Source organism: Rhea pennata, chromosome 5 (genome assembly GCF_028389875.1).
Source record: "Rhea pennata isolate bPtePen1 chromosome 5, bPtePen1.pri, whole genome shotgun sequence".
In the NCBI taxonomy this organism is placed as follows: Eukaryota; Metazoa; Chordata; class Aves; order Rheiformes; family Rheidae; genus Rhea; species Rhea pennata.
This window is the reverse complement of record NC_084667.1, coordinates 40,624,456-40,640,036: the sequence shown is the minus strand read 5'-3', so window position 1 is coordinate 40,640,036 and position 15,581 is coordinate 40,624,456. Positions and strand designations below refer to the sequence as shown.

General features: G+C 37.4%; 1 protein-coding gene across 3 annotated transcripts in view; it reads right to left on the bottom strand.

Annotated features, from left to right (window-relative positions):
- Nucleotides 1-2,149: 2,149 nt before the first annotated feature.
- Nucleotides 2,150-15,581, bottom strand: part of CHID1 (chitinase domain containing 1) — a 123,194-nt gene continuing 109,762 nt past the window's right edge. For all 3 annotated transcript variants that reach the window (XM_062576894.1, XM_062576892.1, XM_062576893.1), the window contains 3 exons: nt 6,704-6,784; nt 4,510-4,552; nt 2,150-2,417 (listed from right to left, as the gene is read on the bottom strand). In XM_062576894.1, coding sequence (XP_062432878.1) covers nt 2,319-2,417; nt 4,510-4,552; nt 6,704-6,784 — 223 coding nt within the window. In that variant the 3' untranslated portion in view covers nt 2,150-2,318. The remainder of the gene's footprint in view (nt 2,418-4,509; nt 4,553-6,703; nt 6,785-15,581) is intronic.

The window sequence follows — 15,581 nt, the reverse complement described above, 5'->3', positions numbered from 1 at the left end:
CTGAGTTACAAACTCCAAAAGAAACCTGTCCTCCTGCAGGATCACTGATGGCATGTAATTCTGTGGATTCTCTAGTATCTAATAAAAGGCAAGTGGACACTGCCATGCACTGGAAAGTTAAACAAACACAAGACACAAATCCACTAGAAGTCAGTCTTCATTCATTCTAGGAGCTCACCTGTCTTCTAGTGCTCACTTTTCTTTTTGAACACTGAGTTCACAATAAAGAATTATGCCTACTTTGTTTCTTTTGGAACATTATAAAGTAACAAACATGTCTGGCCCTTTACAGAAGAAGGGCAGCATCCTTGGCCTCAGTCACTTCTATACCATGGATACCTCAAACTCACAGTGCACTTACCATCTGGTATTTATTTTCCATGACGCAGCAAAGGTTAATTTGATCTTTTGACACAGAGGTATCCATTCTGTCTCTAAGGATGGAAAAGATACTTCATTCTAACATATAGCTGAGCTCAGAGACAAATATTAGCACTTGAACTTCTCAGAGAACCACCATGGAGTATAAAAAATGATGAAAAACATGAGACAAATTGCATGCCTCTTTTCTACACATAAACAACAAGCTAAAATGAAGCACTCTTTTCTTCTCCAACCGTCCAATTTTGAAATCTCTAGTTATTAGATGGTATAAAAATGGATGCCATTTCATATCATAATCCTATCACAATCCCTTCCATTTTTTACTGACCATCTTTTTCTGAAACACTCTGGTTCAGTAGTGCCACTGAAAGTAGAGAAAAACAACTAAATAGAGTTTAATTCTTGTGCTATTCTAGATACTTTTGCCCAAGTGACTTGAAATTGCTTTTGAATGAACTAGAAAGCTCAAGTTAATTGAACATGAGGATTCACACAGCAAATTATCTTAGCAGTAATGGTTTGGAAAAAAAAAGCTTGATTAGTAAACTCTGCTGGATACTTGCAATGTGAGAAGTCAAGAGATACCAGAACTGTATCAGAAAGGTGAAGATCAATAGTTCTTTAATCAATGGTGGATTACAGTAGGATTTATTCTGCTGAAACCAGCAGGTGCAGATAAATCCCCCTCAGAGATTAACTACTGGAAGAGTGGATGCAAAGAGAGGCGTATGGTTATCTTTGTGACAACTAAGTGGCAAGAAGAGCACCAGAGGCTGTACAGAGCTATTGCCTGGATCTCCGCTGGTGACTGGCAACTTCCTCATCAAATTCTCAGCACTTCTTCTTAGTTCCTTCCAAAAAACTGCCTTGAAGCCCATAGATTTCTACAAACACAAAGCCTATAAAGTGAAAAGTAGGGACAATTTCAGAATGGTTTTTGGTCTTTGTTTTTAAATTGATGGATTGTTAGAGCTTTAGGTTAATATAAATTCCATATCGTGGAGGTTAAAGTGTCGATGGGAATGGTAAAGGAACAACAGCTTTATTTGGACAGATGCTGACCACATTCACACCACCCACTTAAGCCAAGGGACAGTCAGCTCTGGGACTCTGAGTATGGGACTATCCACAAAATAATCCACCACTGTATGCCTACACCATTTTCATTATAACCTTTGGTGATAAAAGCTACAGTTCCCACAAACTTACCACTAATGCATAATGCACTAGTATTATAAACTGAGACATTAAACAGGCTAAGCACAAGAGAGAAACCACGGAACACCTCCGGGATGCAAAAGTGAGTTAGAAACAAGTCATGAACTGAAATTACTGTGATTTTGTACTACTTACGGAATTTATTAAAATGAAGAACATAGCTACCAAGCAGAGCTTGTCAACGTTTGATTCTCTATCAGAAAGATATCCAACTGGTCCCCCCATCCTTATTTTATGTTTACTTACATTAACAACAAAAGACAGCAAAATGTAGAGAGTCCATCATATATTAAACTCGCTGGACATAATCTGATGGAGATATTTGTTCACTTACCAGCAATTGTTTCAACAGGCCTCTATCTTAAATCTTGATCAGATGGTATCCACTTCTCAGTGTTGTTTTCTTGTAGAAAATATTCCAGAAAATACTCTGAATTCTACTGCCATCCCAGTTGTGCTGTTCTGTTTTCAATTACTGTGAATTCAGGAACTTTCAAAGAAACTTCTATGTTTTATCTCTGGATTTTATCAGATACTAACAGTCATGTTTATATAATAAATCAGAAAAGGTTCTTTATTGGGAAAAATTGAAGTTTAATACACATGATATAAATTACAAAAGTTATTTTTAAAAATCAGCTCTTCAGAATACCCAAATTAATTGAAGGTGGAGTCTCAATGAAGCAAATAAAGTCTTTTGCAGATCATCTCCTATTTTAAAGCAGGTCATAAAAATAATCCAGGCCTTGTCCCAGCTCCCAGATGGATATTCCAGTGCCCAATTCTTTTGCAAGCTCTAAACGCAATTGGATGGACTAAGACAAAGACACACAAAGCAATTAGCTTTTACTTAAAAGCATTAGACATTCCCTGCTGCTATTTCTTCACACCATTATCAGGTTTTTAAAAAATAACTATCCTTGAACCAGATGCTGAAAAGTCTAACATGTATTTCAAATATTCTCTAGTTACTAAGCATTCGGCAAGAGACAGTTAATTGCACCAGTTAATTCAATGATCTAATACATGATAGCTACCTAAATAGACAAAATATCACCAAAATAAGTTAGATTTATGAACTATGCAAAGAACTATTCTAAATTAGGCTATCATTTTGCAATGTACAGAAATTCTGACTCTTCACAGAAGTTTCCCAAGGGTAAAATAAAAATTTCTCACTGAAGACAATTAGAACAACTTGTCAAACACCATCAAGGTCTCTTACCTATCCTTGCCTTCTCCCAGGACAGAGTCATAATTTTCCATGTCAGAATTTCATTTAAAAGAGATTCTGGGAGATTAACACTGAAAAATATCCTTATCTTTGCTACAGGCACTGATTTATACATTTATAACAGAAGTAATGTTCCAATTTATATTCTGCACTTCCCTCAGTTCAATCAAAATAGTTTTTGAATCTTCTACTTTCACATTTTCATACTTTGAAGTGTAGCACTGAGATGTCTGAACTGCTCATATCACAAGGCTGTGTTTAAAGCTCATTTCCAGAGGAAACAGAACCAAATATCAAGACGTCATTAAGAGATCTGCTGGGACTATAGTTCATGACCGCTTTTAATTAATCACAAACAAGTCAGTTCCGAGCAGACAACCTACCACTGATGACAGTTAAAAGAGGGAAGAAACACACTTGCGAAGGGGACATAAAACAGTATTTAGTGTTCCACTGACCAACCTTACGCGAACAATTTGTTTTGCCTCAGCGTACAAATCTTGTAAAATATTTCACTACAAATTTGTCAAAATTGGAAGGAAATTCTGTTTCTCTATAAAATTTACCAAACACCACAGTTGAGTATCTGCTATTATTATGAGAAAATTTAATTTTAAACAAATGTTAAGGGATAAACGTTCCTTAATAAACTTAATTAACCCAGTTAGTACTGACAATAGTCTGGTGAAATCATTCCACACAACCAAGAGAGAATGCAGCATGGCAATACTCAGAGCAATGTATCTATTCTCTGGGAGGTTTGCAATGAGACTTTCCACACTGGTACTAGCAAGAACATAGTTAGACATGGTAATTACTAACCCATATGTGTTAGCACTTCAACTAGTATTAGATTACTGAAGGAAGTATCTTCATCCTAATGGAACTTAGGGGAATATTTGCATTTAGAAAAAAGGAGTTTTGATAATTTCACACTGGTTTAACCATATACAATGTCTGTTCTCTCTAAACATAATATACTTCTATCACAGAAGTAATTTCCTTCCAATATTAAAAGCAAGCAGAGGCTTAAGATACTGCCTTTAGATTAATATAAGAAAATATAAGACAGCTTCCTAGGAAGGCTGAAACCTGGCTGAAATAACCATTGTATCACATATACTGGCATACTGGAGATCATTATGTGGACAGAAATTATATGCTTCACCACAGGATTACAATACGGCCAAGCATTTCAGTTTTCAAAACCCTAAAATATGTTCCGGGGGAAAGAATTGGAAAAAATGGGGTGATGCAAGGCTACAGTGTGAAAAAGACCCTGCTACAGAGGAAGACAAAAACTCCCTCAAGCTTCCAGCCAACATGATCAGAGAGAAATTTTCTTCCATGCTTCTTCTCCGACAATCAGCACGTCTGTACGCACGTGAACACTGTACTCGAATAGATCCCCTCAGAGCACTGCTTCACCCTTATGTGTCTCTAGACATGGCTAATCTTCAAAGATCCCCCAAACCAAATTATGCATTAGATAGAAAACCTAAACTTGTCGTACAGGCAAGCAGCTGAAGCCTTGAATTGTAACTAGTATGTCAGGGTGAACTTCTTTCACAAAAGCCCCGTTCAGCATTTTGTAGAGAGTCTCAATAATCCAATATGTCAAGGAAACACCTCTTTCTTTTTCCTACCCTCTAACCAGAAAAAGGGGCACCTACCTTCAGTGTTGGATAGAAGACAGCATGTTTTCCTCCTTTATTTCTGCAAAGCACAAAAATGAAATAGTCACAAGAGGCTTGGTAGATTCCCATAGGATTTTTAGCTGAGGTTAGAATTCAAAGACAGTTCTTTCCCATAAAAAGGAAACAAAAGCAGACAGTGCTGGAGAAATCTACTAATTTTATTCTGAAGAAGCTACTATCATTTAAAAAAAAAAGATACATTGGGATGTTCAGCACAAGGGACTTTGCCAATGTCAAAGGCAGAGACTACTTGCCATTTGGTAACTGGTATATTTGAAATTTCTTACCTAGTGGCCATTTCGCACTGGAGGCTCAGGGGTTCTTTCTCCAAAACCAGGCACTTCTACTATCAATGTCCATTTGGTTCATACTTGCACTCTAGCTACTTTAGTTACAGAGAGTGGGGCCAAAATTTTCTCTTACTTCTCTTCCTTTTCTATTGCAGATAAAAACTTCTGTCCTGTTCCTGCTCTACTGAAGATACAGACACAGCACACAAATCCAAAGTGGAAGGGAAGCAAGGGCAGGTAGGAGAAGGTATGCCTGAACAAGGTATCTAGAAAGTCAAGTATGCAAGCTTGGCACTATCCTGCACATACTAGTTCCAGGAACATTTGTCAGAAAGGTTCCCAGGACAACCTCTCCCAGCTTCAAAAAGCTTTGATGAAGCTAGCAGGACTAGCGTTAGAAAGTTCAAAAGAAGACTGTGTACAGTCAGAGACCTGATTTTCAGATCCAGTGTGTTTTATGCATCAAAACTTCTTCCAGAAAGCCCCAAAATAAGAATTTCCAAAGACTGCCTTTCAAAGGCAAACAGTGTAGTAATGACAGGCTTTCCCTTTCCCACATGTTCAGTTTGCAAGGAAATATTTAGGAAATGTGTTTGAGGAGTGAATCCCAGATGCTTGCCATTCAAAGCCTTCAGGTTTACTTTTGTGAGTGCAAGCTTTTATCCAGTGGTCACTGGGCCTCCAATTAGATTTTGCACTGAAGATGAGTGAAACAACATTCTGATTTATTCCTTTTTAGTTAACAGAAATGACCTTGTAATTGACACAGACAAAATAATTTCAAAACAGGATATCAAAGAACTCAAAATGAAAGGTCATAGAGTCCAGTCCTCCCATGCAATTACATGAAAAAAAAAAAAAAAGAAAAAGAAAAAGAAATACTGCCAGCCAAAAGTAAATATTTTTTTCTGATAAGGAATACATAAAGCTGAGATGTCTAAAAGCACTGCAGGGTGAAAGAAGCTTGGAAAATTAAATTTAAGATATGAAGGTAGTACAAGTTTTAGGGTTTTTTTTAAGTTTAAAAATATTTAAATCAAGAAGGTATTTAGGAAGAAAGCAATGTAGTTGTATTGAATTTTTTCTTAAAGCCTCATAAAATGCGTTTTGTTTTCAGCAGTGTCTCTTCTTTACATTACCAATACATTGTATAATACACAAAATAAAATTTTGTAGATGTAATAAAGTTTTGTTTATATAATTTTATCAAAAAGAGAGTGAATAAAAACAGTGAATTATTAGAGTCTTGATTAGCACCCGCTGTTCACTTAAAATCTGTTGTAAATGGAATTTTCCAAGCATCAACAATCCTCTTGTCATTTCAGTATGAGAAAGATGGAACAAAGAAAGCTACTTCTCTTTTTCTTCAGGCTCTTTCTAAAGAAAACACCCCCAGTCTTTTTAACTACTCCATCTGAAAGTCCCTTGATCTTATTCCTTCTCTATAGTCCATTCGAGTTGATGCAAGTTTGTTGCTTGGCCATTCTCATCACTAGGACTTATAAAACCAGGGTCTTATTCCACAATCTTTTCTCAGAACTACTTTTGGCTGAGTTACTGGTAATCACCTACCATCTTGCAGTACTAATCTCAGATGTTCTGAACAACTGACACTTAGTAGATACCTTTAGATGGATAGCTTCTTAAGATGTAACTCTCTAAATTTCTATTCTTATGCTTGCATTAGCTTGTATGCTTCAATTTATTTCTCCCTCTTGAAGCACTCTTATGCTACAATTCAGCACTGCCATACAGATCACAAACAGCAGAATTGCCATTTACTGAATTCGGTTGCATACTATAGTTAACTAGTAATTCATTGTGTACTGGACCATGCCTGAGAATATCTGCAGAACAGTAGGTAAATAACTGTAACTCACTTTTTATATTCAAGGTAGTGTTCAGCAATTTGCTCATCCCAGATAATTTTTGGTTTGTGCTCCTTCAAGGTTTCAATATACCTACAAATTAAAAACACAGATATGGAATTAACTTCTTTGCTAAAAGCAGTTACAAAATTAAGTAACAGAAATTTCTGAAAAAGCAATTTACTGTGTTTAGATGTTGAACATTTATAAAAAAAATATCCTCTAGCTAACAATTTCAGGTATCAAGTACAAATAATTTTCTCAGCCACATTTATATTTTGCCATGTTTGCATTTTTAGACTTTTTCTGAGGCAATGAATGAATTAATATTCATCAGTTGACAAGATCTATAATGACATAATTACAGCACTTCAATATTTCTGCAATTTGATTCTTACATGCCAAAACACATAACTGAAGTCATTTCTAGGAGGGACCTAATTAGGTCCTCTAAGGTCAATCAACGCAATTCTAAATTATAAACCACTATTATGTGATGAGAAAAGCTCCTTTATAAATGGGGCTCAGTAAATCTTCTTAGAATGAACTGAAAAAGTATGAAGACTATCTGCAATGAAAAGCTACTGCCAAATAATAACCTTACACATGAGTTTTCACCACCACTAGCTTCTTGGCATTAATTTCTTGTACAGTCACTTTAAAAGTGCCAATGACTCCTACATACTGCCAAAGCTCCTGTTGATGATAAAGGCCATATGGACATCATAGTATTAGTCTCTCTCATATGCTCCTCTCTCTCCTATGCATAGAAGTCTTCTACATCTGCATCTCTAGCCACCAAGAAAGCTGAATTTAGCTCTGCTGACATTTTTCCTGACTAAACATTAGGGATTATCTAGCCACTGCTCAAGGAGCATTGTTTTTTTCTTTTTTTCCTTGGGCACTGTAATAGTAATTCGAATCCAAATTCCCATTAGCAGTACTCCATCTTTATGGCAATTACATAAAGATATCACAAGTAAACAAGTTGGTTGTAAGGTAACATTAATTAAGAATAGATTTCTATTTCTGCAAGATCAATTAAAACCATATCTTCCATAATACATCTCATCATTGACATACTTTATCTGCTCATGATAGGATTCACAAGGAGAAATTAGGCTTCAAATCTTACTTTTAAATAAAAAAATCCATCTCCTAAGTAAATAATGTTATAACTGATTTCCATCAACCATTATCTTGATCCTATCAGTGCTGAAATTCCATCTCACTATATACTTTCAAAAAAAGGGAATCAGTTCATATTTCTGAATTTGTGAAAGATTTATTCTCTCCTTCTGCATTATTCTTAATGCAATTACAATGTTCAGTATCGGAGGGAATATTTTCTTTCTTTTGCTGTGGCTTGCTCAGTCATATATTGCTAAATAGTCAATCCACTATAAGAAACTTTAGACAACGTTTTCATTTCATATTTAAGCCAAATGAAGTATCTCATCACCCAAACCAGGCATGCTATTTTAGTATCTACGTAAGCAAACATATGGTAGCAGCTACTACTTAGTTCCTCAATACACCCATGCCCTGGAAGAGTACAACTTTTCAAATAATGCAGTTAAGCCTTAGGTCTTTTCCTCCCTTAAGAAATACAAATCTTAAGTTGCCCTGCTAGACAAATATGCAAAGTGATCCAGTTTTGTATATTTAAAATTCAGGGATCACATTTAACACTTCCAGAATCAGTAATAACAAGAGACATCCCTCATGTGGAATGTAGGACCAAGAGGTTGCAGCCGAAAGACAAGTGTTATCAGTCAAGCCATCCTGGCACATAGTTTTCTTCCTGTACATGTGATTTTAGGATCGGAAATACTAACTTCTCTTGCTAAAATCCCAATCAAATTAAAGAATGATCAGCAAAAAAAAGAACATTTTTTTTTAAGTATGAAATGTAACTTGTAGCAATTTTTATAGCCTATTATATGTAAGGTGAACTGTACAACTAGAATTGTACACAGAGAATTTACTTCCCCTTCTCCAGCTCTGGACATTTACTACCATAGTATGCAACAAGATCATCTTCAAATCACATCTATGGTGATGATACAACCTTGTGTAGTAGAAAAAAAAGGAATAAATATTAGAGCCAAAATTGTCACAATTACCCTCTAATCTTGGGTGGTCTGACTGAAACATGTTAATTTGATTTTTACATTGTCTCTATATAGGACAATAAAAATTCAAAGTTACTACGTTTAAAACAGTGAGCTCCCATTTACTTCTGCAAATCAATCATCAGACCTTTCAACCAGACAACAAGGCTGCTGTGAAAAGTCTGGAAAAGCTGCCAGTGCAGCAACACACCAAAGCAGTCACAGAGGCTTCCTACTGCCCTAACCCGGGAATAATCCGTTCCTTTCCCGCAGCCCTATGCCATAGTCGCAGCTCATTTTCTCGCAGTAAGACAGACAGGTGCTTTACAGACAACATCTCCCATTTACATCACATCTCCTGTTATCTCTGGGCTCACCCAATAGGTGCATTGTAAGAGGAAGGGTCCCTGTAGCACCTGTATCATAGCACACTTGCCTGACTCAGATCAATGCTACCCAGACACTCTTAATATATAATTTCCTAACTGAGGCAGTTCTTGACTTAACGAGTGCTTGAAATATGTAATTATTTTATTAAAAAAAAAAAGGCAGACTGAAAAGAGCAGATTTCCTTCACACCGAGCTGCACAATTGTGGGCAATCAGTATGCATGGGATGCAGGCATAGAAATTCAATTCCAGCTTCCTAAGGAGGGAAAGGGACAGGCAAAGATAATCAATCTCATCGCACACAGCCCTCCATCTTCTTTCCACCTCTCACCTCATTCTACTCCTTTCTGCTTGTATTTATTGCTTTTTCTCTCTCCTTTCTTCTTATCTAATTTCTCCCTGTCTCTCTTCACTGCCAGTGTCCCAGCTCTCAGCTGCTTTTATGTTCCTATCCAGACTCTAATTTATTTGATTCCTCATCCATCAGCTTTTGCTAGGCTTCTTTTACCAAGCTGCCTCACCAACTACAGCAGGATAAACACTGAGAAAGCTCAACTTCACTATCTGGCACTACATATTCCCTAGGAATTTGTGGCCGTTTGCAGAGACAGTTATGCTCAACTTCTCCAGCCCTGGCCTGAAGCACAGTCAGTGCTGATGAAGTATCTGGAGAATGTTGATGCTAGCCCTAAGGAACCTCCAAGGCAGCCTGTGGAAGCGATAAATGTACATGGATTATCAGTAATAGGAACAAAAGGCACACACCACCTGCATGTTCACCCTGCAAATTTCAAAATAATTTTCTAAAGCACCTAACTACCATCCTGGCTCAGTTAAATAGGTCTGGGTTTAACTTAATCAAAGCAACACATTTCTCCCCAAAACTTTCCTTCTGAAATAGCTAAACATTTAAAATATCAGTTCAGTTCTGACAACTGGCTTTGAAAGTGTAAAAGTTACAGCCTACTAAAAGTAATGTGAGCGTGTCTGGGAATGTGATTTTAAGTCTGCCTGCCACCTTTTATCCAAGACTCAAGATCTGCAACACTTACTGCAATTTACAACTGTGGCTCTGCCAAAAAAGACATTTCTTGGTCTACAGACATAGTCTATTATTCTTACATGACTCCGTTCGTTACAAAGCCACTGGGCAGGGTTGTACTTGAACACAGCCTCTTCCAGCATTCCCGTTGGTGGAACAAAACATACACATGATGGAGTACCTGTAAAGTCAGTTCTGTTAAATGAATAGCACTAATACAGCTGTGCCTACACACCACTGCACTTTGCAGCACATTCAACTAATAAATAAAGGATCCAAGAGAAAGATTCTTAGAGTTTATGGCTGGTGCTCCTTTTCTAAGATGCTTGTCCACCAAAGTATGAAAAATGGTATGGCGCCTTAGGGAAAAAACAGGCTTCTACAGCCCTCTCCAAAAAAGATATTCATCTTCAAGGGTGATGCCTTTTTCACCAACAATATGAAGCAACAGGTCTTTAGTATTGTATCTTTTGAGTGAAGAATATACATGCTAGGAAAATATATAGCTTTGTACATAATTTTTAGACGAGGATTTATTTACTAATGTACACATTTTTAATCCTCAGGTGCTTTGCTTTACTAAAACCAAGTCACTCTTCAAAATGGTAAGAAAAACAGCTTCAGAGAAAAGGAAATCAATACTGAGCATGCATCTAAATTTCATGCTTTTTTCTAACACTAAATTCTCTCCTCAAGCCTCACGTGAGCAAAACTCTGACTAGAAGCAACAGGTCTCTAAATATACAAGAAAAACTCAGGCTTTTGCTCTCTTTGGGGCATTCAGACTATGTGATCTTTGATGATGTATTCCTGATTTTCTATTTCTGGAGACTGTCATTTGCTCCTGCTGCAGCACACTGGGCCTGTCTTCCAGTGCAACAAACACAAATGACTCAGTGAAAGGATATAAAATGACTGTCTAGTTTGTGGAAGGGTTGGGCGCTGGGAGGAAAAAAAAAGGGGAAACGCAGACTCAGGCTCATCTTTATATGGAATAAGTACCACCCAAGTCCTTATGCCAAGTGCTGGTCCAAACTTTCAGGGTTGCTGAGTTAATAGCAACCATTAGGTTGACAAGTTTGACAGGAATTTCAGAAAGTTAAACCAGGGCCTCAAAAGCAATGAGTTAAGCAAATACAAAGAATAAATTAGTCCATCCCTACCCTCGGGTACAGACTTGTTCCCAGTTAGGACGAGACTATGCATGGATGCACCGGAGAAGATCTGTAGCATGCATTTTTTTTTCTAGACAGCTTCAGTTACAATGGCTGCACCTTGACCACATCACAAGTGCATCACACAGCAACAGTGCATATACATGGTAATAAAAGTTAAGTTTTAGACTAAACTAGACATAGTCTATCTTCCTCCTTTTCCAAGTATTGTCTCTCTTCATAAAAGTATAAGAAATTGTGTAGAAAGCTGTACTCTGAAGCTCAGGAGTCTAGATTTCTGATGTAAAATAAATACACAGAAATACCTCCAAAACAACTTTCGTAGTAGTACCCAGAGAACATTGCTCAGCTTGGTCCATAACTCCCAAGCAGGATGGGTCAACCTCCCCACTGCTCTGTACATCAGGGCACTGTGCAAAAAGACAAATATGCATCTTCAAAACAAGCTTTTTTCAGGAAGGATATAGCCTGTAGGTCAAAAAGGTTCTACTTAACGTTGAATTTTAATTACCATGACACATTTTCATCTTTTACCTGTTCAGCCTTTTCTTAATCTATTTCCTATTTCATGTGAGAAAATATCATGCAATGATCTGATCTAGAGACATTTCAAGTTTTTAAACAGAAAAGGTTTTAAAATTGGGTAAAACATAATCAATGATAAGAGGAACACTCTTTTTAGAAGGTACTTTTGTACTGGTGGTGAGAAAAGAGCTGGAAAGATGGGCATGGGCCAAAAGAAATAACATAAAACTGTCTGATGGGTTGCTATAGTTATGAAATTGTCAAAAATAAGTTTTATATTCAAATATTCCATTTTACAGCTGCAGTAGAAATGTTTTACTGAATCTAGCAGTTGAATCTCAAGAATATTTTTATCCTTCTCTGTTTTCTTTGTAGAGGATAATTTCTAAATAGCCCCTGCAAAATTGCTGAATATACTGCTAGCTATTAACCAAATTCAACCATGAAACTAGCAGTTCTGATAAATAACTCTTTAAATAGTAATAAATGAAAACATGAAAGGAAAATTTGATAAATTATATATATAAAGTTCCTGCTCATTTGATGCCCAAGATTCACAGAATCATAGAATCGGTAAGGCTGGAAGGGACCTCTGGAGATCATCTAGTCCAACCCCCCTGCTCAAGCAGGGTCACCTACAGCATATTAGACAGGGTTGCATCCAGGCGGACCTTCAAGATCTCCAGAGAAGGAGACTCCATAACCTCTCTGCGCAACCTGTGCCAGGGCTCTGTCACTCTCACAGCGAAGAAACTCCCCCTCACGTTCAGGCAGAACTTCCTGTGCTTCGGTTTCTGCCCATTGCCTCTTGTCCTGTCACACGGCACCACTGAAAAGAGTTTGTCCCTGTCCCCTTGACACCCTCCCTTCAGGTACTTGTACACATTGATAAGATCCCCCCTCAGACTTCTCTTCCCCAGGCTAAACAGGCCCAGCTCTCACAGTGATTCCTCAGAGGGCAGATGCTCCAGCCCTCTGATCATCTTTGTATGCCTACGCTGGACTCTCTCCAGTAGCTCCATGTCTCTCTTGTACTGGGCAGCCCAGAACTGGACGCAGTGCTCAAGATGAGGCCTCCCCAGGGCTGAGGAGAGGGGCAGGATCACCTCCCTCGACCTGCTGGCAACAGCCTTCTTAATGCACCCCAGGAGACTATTGGCCTTCTTGGCCACAAGGGCACGTTGCAGGCTCATAGTCAACTTGTCATCCACCAGCACTCCCAGGTCCTTCTCTGCAGAGCTGCTCTCCAGAAGATCAGCCCCCACCTCGTACTGGTGGGTTAGAGTTAGGGTTAGGTTAGGGTTAGGTTAGTTAGTGAACCTCACTGAACACTTGTCTAACCCATGCTTCCTGGGCTTATCTAGTAGAATGCCATGGGAGACATGGTGTCAAAAGCCCTGCTGAAGTCAAGGTAGACAACGTCCACTGTTCTCACCTCATTTACCCAGCCAGCCATTCCATCAGAGAAGGCTATCAAATTGGTTAAGCAGGATTTCCCCTTGGTGAATCCATGCTGGCTACTCCTCATCACCTTCAAGATTCCAGCATGCAAAAGGTAAAGAAGTCTTGCAATTTAACTATCTTTAGATATTAGTCTTCAAAAGTTTTGTGAGTATGCAAAAATTTATGAAAAGAGTAGTTATACAGTCAGTAACAGTATAATACTACATACAGGTGCTTAGAAATACACACACACACACACAGAGAGAGAAAGAGATTTGAATAACAAAGTTCAATAATAAATAGAACTGTGAAGCAAGTTTTCACGACAAAGGTTCCACCACAGTCATTTTGGCACTTTTTAACTCATCTCCTCTCACAACTCGATGTTCAGTAGCATCATATTTACTATATATAACTATAAAATACAAACTTAAAAGGATGGTGAAGTTGTATCCCATTCTACCCCTTTCTTAGGCATTGAAGAATCTGGACTTAACACAAATTTCAAAAGTTCTTTCAAAATCAGAGAGATTATCCAAGAAAAATATAGCTAGTGTGTATTTTCTGGAGGAACAAAAGAATGTAGTAAAGAAATACAAGTAGAAATATTAGCTAATATTAAATCAGTTTTTACTCCAAGGATTTATGCATGAGTAGAGCGGAAAGCACATTCTCGAAACCTTACTTATTCAGAATGCATAGTATGTTATTCAGAAATAGGTATGATCTTCATATTATTTCATGTAAGACAACCTAAAATTGAACACCATTTGCAAGAGGCACCAATCTGTTCATTTGCACTATTGCGTGGTGCCTTGGGTAAAAGCTGTTAAAGGATTCAAGTGGCAGTTCAGAATAGAAAAAAATCTATAAACAAGCATCATCCTTCTCTATTAATCTTCTTTCTGTTGTTGCCCAGTCCTTTGTTCTGTCAGTTTTTAAAAGGCAGTAACAGTATTTTTAAGACTTCCAACAGAGTAGCTCCACTTGTGCGAATGTTGCTTTTAAGTTCTATAAAGTAATTTGCATTGATTTCTCCCCAATACTTCATTGCTGTCCTCGTATATGACACTTTTCAGTGAAGTTCTACTTATTGCCAACCTTTCCCACCAACCTAAGACAAGCTACTACCTTGTACTATGGTGCCAAGCCAGGAAGCGCCAGCACCATGAGAAGGGGCAGGACAACGTCAGCAAGAGTTCTTACGTTGCTCTGGGAACTTGGAAAATGCCCCTTGTTCAGCACTCTCATTGCAGTTTAGAAATAATAATACTTCAGTGAATTAATTCCTGAGGGGCAGCCATGCAGTCCTGTTTTACAGGACTTTGGAGACACTAAATACAAGGTCAGGCTTTTCAAAAGCATGGCTGAATGAAGAAATCATCTTGCTTCTGTCTCAAGGAAACAATCATCATTAACTCCTAAAGTCTTATTCTGGATACAGCAAACAATATAAACATTACAGCATTTCCACACATACAGGTTTAGGTTTTAATGATGTCCATTACACTCCTTTAAATCCACTTTTTTTTTTTTTTTTTTTTTTTTTTTTTTTTTTTTTTTTTTTAAGAGAAAAAGCCCTGTTTTATAGCATAGCAATGGTATTGAAGACAGAAAATCTCTCTTTTATGGAAAGAAAAAAGAATTACCTAAGATCACCTTGACTTACTGCTAGAATCCAACTTTTCTTTTTCTAAGCTAAAGAAGATAAAACACTGGTTTGTTTGGACTAATCTTTCTTTCTCTTGTTAGAAAGTCTGTGTTCCAACTGGATCAAGGCCTTTATTACTTTGGGCTATTTAGTGCATTTGTTTCTGTAAAACATACCTCAAAATGGAACACTGAAGTGAATCAACAGTTGACTATTCTGACCCCAAAATTGCCAAACATCTCACAACTGAGTTAGGGACTATAAAGGAAGGGCCCCTCTGCAAATTCTGTAATCTAATCCAGCCACCCAAAACATTTTCAATTTCAGATAATATGGAGAAAATGTTTTTGTTCTTTTTTATTGAATATTGTGTAAATCTGGTGAATTCAAAGTGTTCTAGGAAAAATTTCATCTTTGTGGGCACTATAAATCCACCTGAAAGTACTCTAAAATGCATAACTGATTTTTCTTGGTACAACAGAATGGTTTTCTTTCACAGAAAACAATTAAAGTCAGATATGGATCAAAGAATACAATTACTCATGCACATG